Below are 13,433 nucleotides of genomic sequence, written 5' to 3' on the forward strand. Positions count from 1 at the left end.
AAAATAACTATCTGGCTTTACTTGCTTGCCAATTGTTAGATCTTGCTGTGTGCAAACTGGCTGCTACGATACTGTAGCATACATCAAAAACATGTTGTTAGCTTATTTTGCTTCTGGACACCCAAAGGTAAAAAGTGGATAAAACAAGTGCATCACTGGACCACAAGTTCCAAGTAGGCTGTAATTCCAGAAAAATACTTACAAAAAAGGTACGATATGTACTGTTATTGGCAAGATTTTGTGTGATACTCAGCACTTGAAGGAAATCAGCAATGTTCAATGGCTGAACATTGACTGACATAGTTGAGGAATTTAACTTTGAAAAACTGCAGAAAACAAATTTGGAGAGCTTAGGAAACTGAATGCTGTTATAGATTTCAAAAGTTTGTTTCTACATTTAATTGTGGCAAGTTGTTGTTCCTATCCGCACCTTGTAGTGCATCGGGTGGCAACCTTGCTGCTTCTTTAGCATTGTCTGACTTTACAAGGCCGAGTTGCTAGATTGACACTTAACCAGCACAGATGGAAAGTGTGCAAGGAGCCAGCGGATTTGAACCCAGGACCACTCGCCTCGAAGTCTGGTGCAGATGCCACTACACCACTGGCTGGCTAATTGTGGCAAGTAGAATCATTTTATATGCAACTTTAGAAATTCTTTCATGTGGTCACACTGTCAGGTATGTTTGAGCTAGTTCATCTCAAACATACCTGATAAAAAAAATGCTGTTCAACTTAATTAAAAAATCATTCTTTCATATCAGTTAAATTACACCAAATTTTCACAGATAAACATATTAGCAATGCTTTCAAATATCAACAGAATTTGTCTTGGTATGAAAATTGCTTTTTGTACATTTTTCCACCAGCAAACCATTAGGTGCCATAATAAAACAAGAAATCCAGTTTCTCACCTGACTACACTCGATTTCAGATTCTCCTCTGATGTCTCCAAGGAAGACTTGATCACTTTGCAACGAATCTTTGTTTATTATAGATGCAAACAAATCTACTCCTGAAGTAACCAACTTGGTTTCTTGTCTTTGTGGATTTAAATCAGAATCCTTGCTTTTGTTGCTATTGATTTGCTGCTGAAGAAAGTTGAATGGCTTCCTATTTTCAACAGGTGGGCGTTTGTTGTTTGCAGCCATGGCTCTGCCATGAGAGTCACTCCCAATGCTCCTCTAATCAAACATCACAATGTTTAGTAGCAAGAATATTCATGTATTGTTGCATTCAGATCACCACATTTAGAAAAGTGACAACCCATTATTTTGATCAATTAATTTCCTGGATAATTTACAAGGCAAGAAGATAATAGCTTGCAAATTCTTAGTACCTCACCAGTTAAAAAATAATGAACAGTTTTGAATCAGGCATTCTACTATAGATGTGGCAAAATTTACAAATTGGTATCTTCCCTTTTCTAATCTGATACTGTGTTTAAGGACAAGCACAATCAAATGGAATGCTAGCCTACAAAATTAGATAAAAGAAGTAGAAATTATTTTACAACTACTTAACCTCTTGTTACTCTGCATGAGACTAGCTCTGGGTAATTGTACACTAATCCATTTTGGCAAGTTAAACTTGAGTAAGACTTACAGAAAATGCCAGACCAATGGAGTGCATCGCAGATCCAGAAGTACATACCCCACTGAAAGTGGTTACACAGGTAAAATAAGCAGTCAAGAAGATATTTGACACACTTGCCTTCAGTGGTCAGAGCATTTAGTACAAGAGTACAACTGTACAAGACTTTGATGAGACTGTACGGAGATTGCACTGATCACCCAGCTATAGGAAGGATGTCATTAAGCTAGAAAGGCTACAGAAGAGGTTCACAAGGACATTTGTCTGGAAGGGATAAGTTGTTTGGAATGACTGGATAGGCTAGGACGTTTTCCTGCTGGAACAAAGGACGCTGAGGAGATGACCTTCTAGGTCAGGAGTAGGCAACCTTAAGCACAAATGATTTTCTAGCACGCGTTATTCATTAATTTGAGGCAAAACATAACTAGATGTATTTAAATGGATTAATTCCCATATTTCAAGCTTTTTATGGCATTTATCTGGCCCACCGTCCGCTCATTAACACACTATCCGGCCCACAGAGGCAAAAAGGTTGCCGACACCTGTTCTAGACGTTTTTAAGAATCATGAGGGTGCAAATAAAGTAAAAGGTCACAGTCCTTTTCTCACACAGGGCGGGGAAGTCTAAAATTAGAGGGCATATATTTAAGGTAGAGAAATTTGAAGGGACCTAAGGGGCAACTTTTCCACACAGAGGATGGTGGGTATATGGACTAAGTTGCCAAAAGAAGTGATAGAGGCAAATAAAAACGCAACATTCAAAAGAATTTGGACTAGCATGCGCCTAAGAAAGGTTTATGTGCCAAATGCAAGCAATTAGGACTAGCTCAGGTAGAAAACTGGTTGGCATGGATGAGTTGGGCTCAGGGTCTGATTCTGTATATAACTCCATGGCTTGCTTGGATGTCTATGCAACAAATTGATACAAATTAACCTTAAGCTACAAGAGCTAAATTGTTGGAGAGGTCAAACAAACTATTTATAAACTATACCCAAGTGTAGGAGACGTGCTCTTGGACTATTTCAAAGTTGCAGTCAAGCCTTTCAGAAGTAGTGAGGAAAAACCTTTATACAGAGGCAGCATCTGAACTGCCTTTAACCAAATGGCAAATGATGATATTCCAATTAATATCCTATATTTGTTAACAAAAATGTACTAAATGCAAAGTTATTAAGGAACATAGTGAAAAGCTGCAAATGGAGTCTGGATACACAACCTCGGACAAATAGCTTGCTCCGGTTCTTATTAAAGTAATAACACTAATTTTCTTAAAAAAATACAAAATTCCTTCATACTTTTCAGTTATAGACATTTGTTAAGACTGATAGTTTATACTCAAGAAGCCTCATTCATAGTTAAGTAAATATTTCTTGTTAAAATAGAACACTTGACACGTGGACAACATTGCTCTAACCACAGCAATAGAACAATCATATTTTACCTTTGCCCTGTAAGTACACTTCTTTCACTGTAGCAAAAATGCAAGATGAACAAACACAGCATTTCCATACAGCAATAAAGAAATACACGTTCAAGAGACATTCTGTGATATGAATGGCAATAAACTGAAATCTCTTTAATCTTAATACCTATTTTTTCAGACCCAAATTCTAAAAGTTTTAATTTGCTATAAGAGGTTATAGTTTTAATTTTGGTATAAGAAGCAATTCAGTCGATCAAATAAAGGAATGCCTAAAATTTATTTCAGCCCCGGGGTCAGCTATAGAGGGTTCCCAGCAAATTCGGCATGAAGGTTGCTGTCTGCCCTGGGCCTTGATGAAAAGAGCAAGAACCATACAACTCGCAGAATGGGGAGAAAGCAGAAAGAGCCCCTTGCTGGATATGGAGCAGGCAAGAGGAGTTGAGCTGGAAGTCAACAGCAAATGGGCAGTGACTTGGCCACCACTGCTGTTCCGCCAACTGGACAGCGTAGTGGTTAAGGGTCAAAACTCTCCATGAAGGTTGGGCACCATCTGATGACATCTGTTACTGGTCGAAGGCTACGGTTACTTCATCAGGTAATTGTAGAGAGCACCTTGGTGTATGTGATTGTACCATAACTAAGACTCTCATTCCAAATATGTGAGTTTCCTGCTGCACAACAACAATTTTAAAAATTATAAACTACTCTACACAAATATATCATTCACAGTGCGACTGTTAAAGGTTAGAGAAAAAAATAGGAAACTTACATTTCTTAAGCATTTTTCTCAGATGGGCTGAAGTTCAGCAGGAGAACACAATAATTTAACTTAATCAGTTTCACTCATTTCTTGTGGTTCTGGAATTTTGCAAGGTTTCCCCATAAAGGCCAGTATTTACAGACAATTTAAGCACTAGGACAGTGATTGCTTTCTAAATGTAAAGCACATGTACTTTTTCATTATACCTTGATTTTTCAAATTAAGAACTACTGCCTCACCTCATCCAAGTCACTAAAGTTTATACGTTGTTTCAGCCTCTCAAGTTCTGCAGAGTCTGGAACAGAGAAACGATAAGTATGCTTTGTGGGAGGGTAACTCTTGGGTGTTTTAGTCCTTCGACGCCCAACACCTGGGGAGGATTCAGGAGAGATGTCATTTGTAAGTCGGCTCTCACTTCCTGCACTTAATCTTTTCTTGTTTTTCTCAGATGACTTGTTAGCCTTCTTGTACTGAAGACTCCAATCCTGCAAAAAGAGTGCAAAAGTTTAATGTTGGATGATAATGATTTTTATGTCACTTACATAATCTATAATGCCTGGCAAGATAGTGCATATTGGCACTTGCCTGTCGAATACTCATGGTAGTACTTACACTTTGACTCTCGATGGGCTGAAAGCCGCACTTGCTGCAATTCTCGCACAAAACGATTAAGCCCCAAATGAAGCACACTGTGCAGGTCAAGGGTAAAGTGCTTGAAGCCTCCAGCTAAGTGCAGAGCCCAGGAACAGAGCTTGCACTGTAAATGCATTGGCACTGTACAGGCACACAAGTTCAAAAAGTGCTGATGATTGCACTGCAACCACCTGGCACAATCCTATCAGATTTCATAAAGTTGGACACACTACCTTGAAAATTTGAGTACAGTAAAACTCCAATAACCCACTACTCAACTATTCAGAAATACCACTTGTTCAACATCTGGCTAACCAAGTAATGCTCGCTGCATTCCTTTTCGACTTACCTGGATCCCAGTTCTGTGCTCCCCTTTGAGCTACTTTGTTTATTGGTATATCTATCACACTGTGTAACATCTAAAAAGAAAATTATCAATTGCTGAGGTATTAGTAGAAATAACATCTCCTCATGAACAACATCTGTCAAATCTGGGACCAGCAAAACCCCAAACATGCCAGAGCACTGAAGCATCTTTGAAGTTGCAATACCCATTCTAAAAATGTCACTCAGGCATTCTGCGAACTTCACTGACTCAGACTGATGAAAACAAGAGGACCACTAAGTTATAATTGCGATTAATAAAGGTGAACAAAAGTTACCAAAATGGATGCAAGAAAGGGTCAGTCCATGAGCCAGTCATCATTAGGTGATCAGAGGTGGAGAGTGTCTTAAATTCCTTGGCTTATCATATCAGAGGACCTGTCCTGGGACCAACCTTTAAGTGACATTACAAGGAAGGCATGACAACACCCCTACTTTCTTAGAAGTTTGCACAGATTTGGCATGTCATTTAAAGCTTTGACAGACTTCTATAGATGCACAGCAGAGAAATATCCTGACTGGTTGCATGATGGTCTGGTATGGAAACACCAATGCCCAAGAATGGAAAAGCCTACAAAGAGTGGTGGATACAGCCCAGTCCACAAGAAAAGCCCTTCTCACCACTGAGCATATCGACAAGCAGACCTGCCACAAGAAAGCAGCATCCATCATCAGGGACCTCCAACATCCAGGCCATGTTCTCTTCTCATTGCAGCCATCAAGGAAATACAAAAGCCTTAGCTTCCATTTACCAAGTTCAGGAAGTTATTACCCTGCAACCATCAGTCTCCTGAACCAACATGGATAAGTTCAATCACCTCAACTCTGAACTGATTTCAAAACCTACGGACTCAAGTTCTCAGTATTTATTGTTTATTTATTATTCGGTTTTTTTTGTATTTGCACAGATTGTCTTTTGTACATTGATGGCTTGCCAGTCTTTGTTAGAATTTTGATTGTATTTCTTTGTTCTACTGTAATTGCCTACAAGAAAGTGAACCCCAAGGTAGTATATTGTGACATATACATACTTCAATAAAAAGTTTACTTTGAACTTTGTGTACTTTGAGAAAGACCACTTGTCTAAAGCCCAAGACAGTGAGAACAGGTCCATGTTCTTGAATTGCAAGGCAACTCAGAATATTGGTTTAAAGAGATTGAAGCCTTTATTCAAACATATTAAGAATCTCTTGAGAAATTGACTGTTAGATCAGAAGTACAGAGGAGAAAACAGCTTTTGCTAAAATCGGTAAAGGTAAGCAAGGTTCTAGATTAAAGAAAATAGTACAAGTCAAGTAAACAATACTGTTGACAAATTGTATCAGATTGCTGAAAGGGAACCAATAGTTCAACTTTTTTTAAAAAGCAGGCAGCAGTAAACTAGAAAATCAAGCCAGATGTTGGCTTACAATTTCATTCTGGGTCAACAGCTCTTTGGCAGTGTCTACACATTCTCCTCTACTTTTGAAATATGGTTCCACTGGAGTGCAACACCAGAATCTACCACTAAACAGTACATTTAACAGTTAACTGGGAACACAGAGAAGCCATGTGTATGCAAGTAAAAAAGGAGAACTTCATATAATAAATAGTACATCTACCCACCCCTTCAGCCACCTACTGTCCCATGCATGAGAAGGCCTGCAGTTTACAGACAGTCTAATTAGACACCTCATTACTCAGAAAACCAGGACAGAAGCAAGTCACCATCTCCATCAAAGATCTCCCCAGAGGAAGATTTTTAACAGGTCAGAACTTTTCTTAGAAATTTGCTCATATTTTATTGGCAAAAATAAATCTAATAATGATAAAATCACCAACCACGAGTAGATACAGATTGAATAAAATCAATCTTCATGAATTTCTGAATGGCAAGGTGTGTGATTAAAATTAAGAATTATTTTTCCAAAGATAAAAATTAGAAAAATATAGTGCTTGATCTTCTCAAATGTGTAAATCTGTCATCTATAGCTTTAGACACAAGAGATTCTTCAGATGCTGGAAATCCAGAGTACACACAAAATGCTGGCGGAACTCAGCAGGTCAGGGAGCATCTATGGAAAGGAGTAAAGTACAACTTTACCTCAGCTTTTCCTCTTCTCGCCATCTAGGCCATATCTACTTGGCATTCTTTAAAACTCTGCATTTCATTTCACTATGTTTTCACTCTAGCCAACTGTCTTCCTTATGTAGCTTTTAAGTTTATATATTCATACCATCTCCAATTACATTAATTAACATATCAAACTAATTAGTTCAATAAATAATCCTCATGATCCTTTCAGAAATATTTCTTTTGTCCTATCTACTCTACCCCACATCAGCCACTCTACAATTTAAAGAAAACTTAAAGGATTTTTTGTCTTGAAATATTAACTTAATTTCACCTTCTGCAGACACCACCTGATTTGCTGAGTATTTCTAGCATTTACTAATTTTATTACAGGATCTTCAAACTCTACAGTTTTTTTAATCTAACTCTGTCATTAGAAATAGCACCAATAAGACAGGAATTTGTTGTTAATATCTAAATGGATGAAGGGGGTAGAATGGGGAAAGAAGGGAATAAACAAATACAAAAACTAGATTGTAGAGGCTCAGGATAGGAAAGGTCAAATGCAGTTCAATGCAGAAGAACTTTTTTTTTCCCCCCTGTGCATCTCACTAGTTTCCCATGTCATGACTATACTGTACCATCTAACTCAATGTTTAAAACATCTCAGAGTTTTGCGAACTGGACTATTTCTTGCATACCCAAGCATACCTGCATAAACCAAAAAAAAACACAATGATCTCTGAAGAATAGACTGCTGTATAAAGAGAACCCCAAATCTTAAATTTAGACTGATGGAATATAAAGGTACATTGATCTCATATTCACTCAAAATCTTATTTAGCTGCTGTTGGAATATTGTATATGGTCCAGGGCATCCATCATAGAAAAGATAATAAATTATTGCAAAGAATCACATTTCAATAGCAGGAGCCAATTTAGAAAATCATCCACATATTAGCACTTGATTCTGCTATAATGCCTTTTCCTCACAGCCAATTGCCCTTTCAACATAACCAATTTTGTTTTTGCCACCCTTTCAGGCAGTAGTTACATCAATGTTTGTTTACTATAAAGTTAGTTTTGCATACTCCCCCCATTTTCTGCGTTTTTAGGTGGATGTTTTAAAGGAAATGAACAAACTTATTTTCGCTCCATCGCATGCTGTCACCTCCGGCCCCAAATACTCCTTACAAAGTAAATTATCAATTTACATCTTATTTGGATTTAGTACATTCTTGCTCACAATGTGGAATGACTAGCAATAAGATGACAACTTTATGAAACATTCCTATTTAATTTGCAGCAATAATGCCAAACTTCCCTTTATTTGTAATTTTGATTTTCTCTTTTGCTCCTAATCTAACCACTTTGTCCTTAGTTTACAAACAGTTCTAATTAAAGCTGAATCAGAATCAGGTTTAATATCACTGGCGTATCTGGTGAAATTTGTTGTTTTATGGCAGCAGCACATTGCAATACATAATAACAAAAAAGTATAAGTTACAAGTGTGTGTGTGTGTATTTTAAATAAGTAGTGCAAAAAGAGAAAAAAAAAGTGATGAAGTGTGTATGGGTTCATTGTCCATTCAGAAATCTGATGAAGAATGGGAAGAAGCTGCTCCTGAAACTTTGAGTATGTGTCTTCAGGCTCCTGTATCTTCTGTTCAGATGATAATAATGGGAATAGGACACATCCTGGAAGATGGGGAGGGGGAGGGGGGGTCCCTAATGGTGAATGCCACCTTTTTGAGGGATTACTTTTTGAAGGTGTCCTCAGTGCTAGGGAAGCTGATGCCCATGGAAGCTGGCTGAGTTCAGTTTTCAACGATGCTATGCAGCAGCCCCTACACAGCAGACAGTGATGAAACCAGTTAGAATATTCTCCGTGGTACAACTATAGAAATTTGAAAGAGTCTTTGGTGACACACCAACTCTCCTTGAACTCCTGATGAAATATAGCTGTTGTCATGCCTCCTTTGTAACCGCATCAATATGTTGGGTCCAGGATAGATCTTCAGAGATGAGCACACCCAGGAATTTGAAACTGCTCACCCTCTCCACTGCTGATCCCTCGATGGGGACTGGCATGTGTTCTTTCGCTTCTCCTTCCTGAAGTCCACAATCAATTAATCAATCTTACTGATGTTGAATACAAAGTTATTGTTGTCATACCACTCAACCAGCTGCTCTAACTCACTCCTGTACACCTCCCTGTCACCATCTGAAATTCTACAAACAATAGTTGTGTATTCGCCAAATTTATAGATAGTGTTTGAGCTGTGCCAAGCCACACAGTTGTGGGTGTAGAGAGTAGAGCAGAGCTAAACATGCATCCTTGAGGTGCGCCAGTGTTGATTGTCAGCAAGGAGGATATGCTATTTCCAATCCGCAAGCAAATTAAGTATTTGGAAATACAGATCAGTATTCCATAACAATCCAGTGGATTCATCAATGACTACAGTATCAGATAATGATTCAACTGTTCACATCTTCACCTTCTGTAGAACCTACCTCTTTACTTGTCCCACGATCACCTGTTAGCCATATACAATCATCCAAGCTATTTAACTCATCACCTTTTTTACAATATCACGGACCTTCTTCTGTTCCTTCCATCACTGCTTTCAAAATACAGGTCAACCTTCACTAATCCGACTACCTGTAACCCGGTTCCTTCGATTATGCTTAATGTGATCCTTCTGTAATTCGGCATTTTCACTAATCCGGCACTCCTCAGGTCCCAATGGTGCCAGATTAGTGAAGGTTGACCTGTATATGTTTTGGATATCAGCTGTGGTTCCATTAATGACAATCCATCCAAGTCCAACTAGGATACTTGAATACACACAAAAAACTAGAATAGTACCCCTCTCACTCCCAAGTGCTACCACAAGATTATATAACTGTTTTCACAAAAAAAAATTAAAATTAAACCTCAGTCTACTCTTTAATAATGTTTTAATGATTAAAATATGTTTGCACAGGTACTTGTTTAGAAAGTGGAGAGAGATATGGGCCCAACATAGGTGAATCGTGTAAGTGTACACGATCAGCATAAATGAGCTGACCTGGAAGGATATATTTCTTTGCTCTTTTCTTTTGTCGATCTCTCTATCTCTGTCTCAGGAGACCAACTAACCACTAAAATCAACAAAAACACTTGGATATCCAAAGCTACCTCACAACACCTCTTCCCACCCTGTCTCCTGTAAGGGCATCTTCCCTTTTTCTGATTCTCCATCTCGACTGCATCTGTTCACAATTCAAGGCTTTCCCATCTAAGTCCTGATATGTCCTCCTCCTTCCAGAAACACAACTTCCTCTCTGCTACTGTTGGAGCTGTCACATACATTTTCTCCACTTCTCACAGATCTGCTCTCTGTCACCCCCACCCCACTGAACTCCCCAGGTAGCAGAACAGAGATAGAGCTGAATTGGTCCTTTCAGGCCACTAACGTCCATATCCAGCAGATACTCCTCAGCCCCTTCTACCAGATCAAATGGAATCCTCTCTTCATCACATCTTCTCCCTGCCTCTCCCCTTTGTTTCTGCCCATTCCTCACAAAACATCTCTTAAAACCCACTCAGCCCTCCCCATCACCTGACAAGCTCAACTGCAACCACTGGAGGTGCTAAGTTTGCCCCTTCACTCCTCCCTCACTATCATCCTGGGAACCTAAACCTTCCAGGCAAAGGTGAGATTCACAAGCAACTCCTCCAACCTGCTCCACTGCATCTGGTGCTGACAATGTGGACTCTTCTACATGAGGAAGACCAAGAGTAGACACAGTGACTGCTTTGCAGACCACCTGAGCTCTGTTCACAATGACAGCCATAACCTTCCAATTGATTGTCACTTCAACTCCCCTTCCCATTCCCACATAGGCCTGCTGTCCTCAGCCTCCTCCACAACTCCGGTGAGATCAAATGCAAACTAAGAGAATTACACTTCAAATGCTACTTGTGTAATCTATAGACCAATTTTTGTAAAATTAAACATTCCAATTTCAGGTAACCTATATCCAATGCATTCTTTTCCAACTCCCACAAATCCACTCTAATTTTGTTCACCTCTTCTACCTCCTCAATATCAAAACTCATTAGCCTTCTCCATCGGCTTCCATGTAACCATCTCTCACATACCTATCCAAAGAAGAAACTTATGTTTCTTCTCCCTTGGTTTCTCTTCCTTGATCCTCTCCTACCCATTTCCATCTGTTATCTTCCAGCTTCTGTCTCAACTCTATCTTTGCCCACCTTATTGAATCTATGTAACTTTCACCCACCAACTGTATCTGTTTCCACCTATCAACTTCTGTCTCACCCTGCTCTCAAATCTACATACTGAACATTTTCCTCCTACACCCCAGCCCTGATGCAGAGCTTTGACCCAAAGCATCTTCTATCCCCCTGCTTCCACAGATGCTGCTGAACTTGCTGAGTTCTTCCAACAATTTACCTGTTGCTCCAGACTCCAGCATCTGCAGCCTCCAGTTCCCATTTCCATCCATTTCTATAATTCCATAAGTAGAATTCCTCAAAAGGTGCATCAAGATTTTAAATATAAACAAACTGATGAATTCCCTAGTATTGTCCCACCAATCATCACAGCATTCAGTGGTCAGGCATTACCCATGCTTTCCATGACTTAACTAGAATGAATCTTACCCGATTATTTAACTGATCATCCAGACTTCCATTGTTCACAGTATGATTGGCCAAGTCTTGATCTTCAGTACATTCCTCAAACATTGGAACACCACCAGTTGCCATCTTCAAATACTAAAGTCAAAGAGAGTTTAAGGCTTAAGCTGTTGTTAGCACAGTGCTTGAACACCACTATCTAATCTAATCACTTAACTAAAAATATCTAGAGATCAGGACACAAAAGTTGGACTGACATTCCCACACTCTACAGTCTTTTTGTTGTGTAATTTTGATATTAGGGCAACAAATAATTTCAGACAGATGTAAACTTTTACTGGGCAAAAAAGTACGTCAACAGTTATGTCTCAAGCCCTTAGATATTTTATTTGTTATTTTGGTTGCCATGCTGCTCAAATTACAACAGTAGTGAAGCAGTTCATGACTTGTCACAGTCAAGATCAGGGGAAAACAACACAAAAAAAATATAAGTAAATATAATCTTTTCATTTAATGCAAAACAGTTGACGAAGATTTAAAGAAATCTGATGAAATGAAATTGCTACAGTTTTCAAATTTAACAGAACAAAAAATATTTTCAAAATTACATGAGAGTTTTCCAAATATGTCAATTTGCATCAAGTGATATATTTTATTCAAGGGCTTGGACCTAATGATGGAATCCAAATACCAAAGTAAATCCTGTGATTCCCCTGCGTCGGGAGGTAGGTTTTGTTCGTTCACTAAGTCGGTGAGCTCACCCGAAACCCAGCTGAAGTAAGGGTGGCAGATCTAAGCCATCCCTGGGACGGGAGGTTAGACGAAGGGGATGGAGGGCGATCCCCAGCTCCGCTCACCTTTAGACCGCCACCACCTACGCCGCTGGACACCCAGCTGAGGTCCAGGGCCGGGCCCGCCGCTCTGCTGGACTGTAGGAGAAGAGTGCAAGTTATAAAGAGAAACGGGACTCACCTCGGAGGAGACGACGCTGAGCGCGGCCGGACCGTGGACGGCGGCGGCGGGACCGGCGCTTCACTAACGGAATCGCCGCTCGCGCCTTTTCCCACACTCTCCCGCGGAGCTCCGAAAGCCCTCTCGAGCCGTTACTGAAACCATAGCGATGGCGCCGGAAGTTACGCACCGCAAGACACAACAAACATGATCCCTCCGCCAGCCGGCTCATTGAGCGCGGGTTCGCTCCGCCTAGTCCTTCCGGGTCTTGGATCTTGCTCTCACCCGCGGTGTTAGTTTGGTTTTCGCTCCGGGTGCTGGCTGATAGAGACTTTAGTTCAGCGTCGTAGTTCCATAATTGCTGGCGGTTTACCGGTAACTAAAGGCACAAGAGAATGCTGATGCTGAAATCTAGAGCAACACACAAAGCGCTGGAGGAGCTCAGCGGATCAGGCAGTATCTAGGAAGGAAAATGGCCGTTCGATGTTTCGGGTCAAGACTCATTATCAGGGATTCGAAGACTGATCCTGATGAAAAGTTTCCAACCGAAACGTCGACTGTCTATTTTCCTCCATAGATGCTGCCTGACCCCACCAGTTTCACCAGCTTTGTGCCAGTAAAGTTCAAAGTAAATTTATCAAAGTACATATAGCTGTGTCAGCATCTATAACTCATTTTCTTGCGGGCATTCACATTAAATACGTGAAACACAACAGAATCAATAAAAGACTGGCCCCGACCGAATGGACAATCAATGTGCGAAAGACAACAAACCACAAAAACAAAAAAAAATAAGCAGCGTGGAGATACAGTGGTGCTAGAAAGTTTGTGAACTCTGGAATTTTCTCTATTTCTGCATCAGTGTGAACCAAAATGTGATCAGATCTTCATGTAAGTCCTAAAACTCAATAAAAGAACCCAATTAAATAAATAACAAAAAATTATACTTGTTCATTTATTTATTGAGAAAAAAAATCATCCAATATTACA

At 39.7% G+C, this 13,433-nt stretch overlaps 1 protein-coding gene across 6 annotated transcripts in view; it reads right to left on the minus strand.

Moving 5' to 3' along the window:
* The window catches only part of pcm1 (pericentriolar material 1), a 99,907-nt gene extending 87,275 nt beyond the window's left edge, over positions 1-12,632 (minus strand). For all 6 annotated transcript variants that reach the window (XM_072252634.1, XM_072252635.1, XM_072252632.1 and 3 more), the window contains exons 1-4: positions 12,465-12,632; positions 11,517-11,630; positions 4,014-4,259; positions 912-1,181 (exon numbers count right to left, since the gene is read on the minus strand). In XM_072252634.1, the coding sequence (XP_072108735.1) occupies positions 912-1,181; positions 4,014-4,259; positions 11,517-11,621 (621 nt within the window). In that variant the 5' untranslated portion in view covers positions 11,622-11,630; positions 12,465-12,632. The remainder of the gene's footprint in view (positions 1-911; positions 1,182-4,013; positions 4,260-11,516; positions 11,631-12,464) is intronic.
* Between the last annotated feature and the right edge of the window lie 801 nt (positions 12,633-13,433).

This window comes from Mobula birostris, chromosome 3 (genome assembly GCF_030028105.1).
Source record: "Mobula birostris isolate sMobBir1 chromosome 3, sMobBir1.hap1, whole genome shotgun sequence".
Lineage (NCBI taxonomy): Eukaryota > Metazoa > Chordata > Chondrichthyes > Myliobatiformes > Myliobatidae > Mobula > Mobula birostris.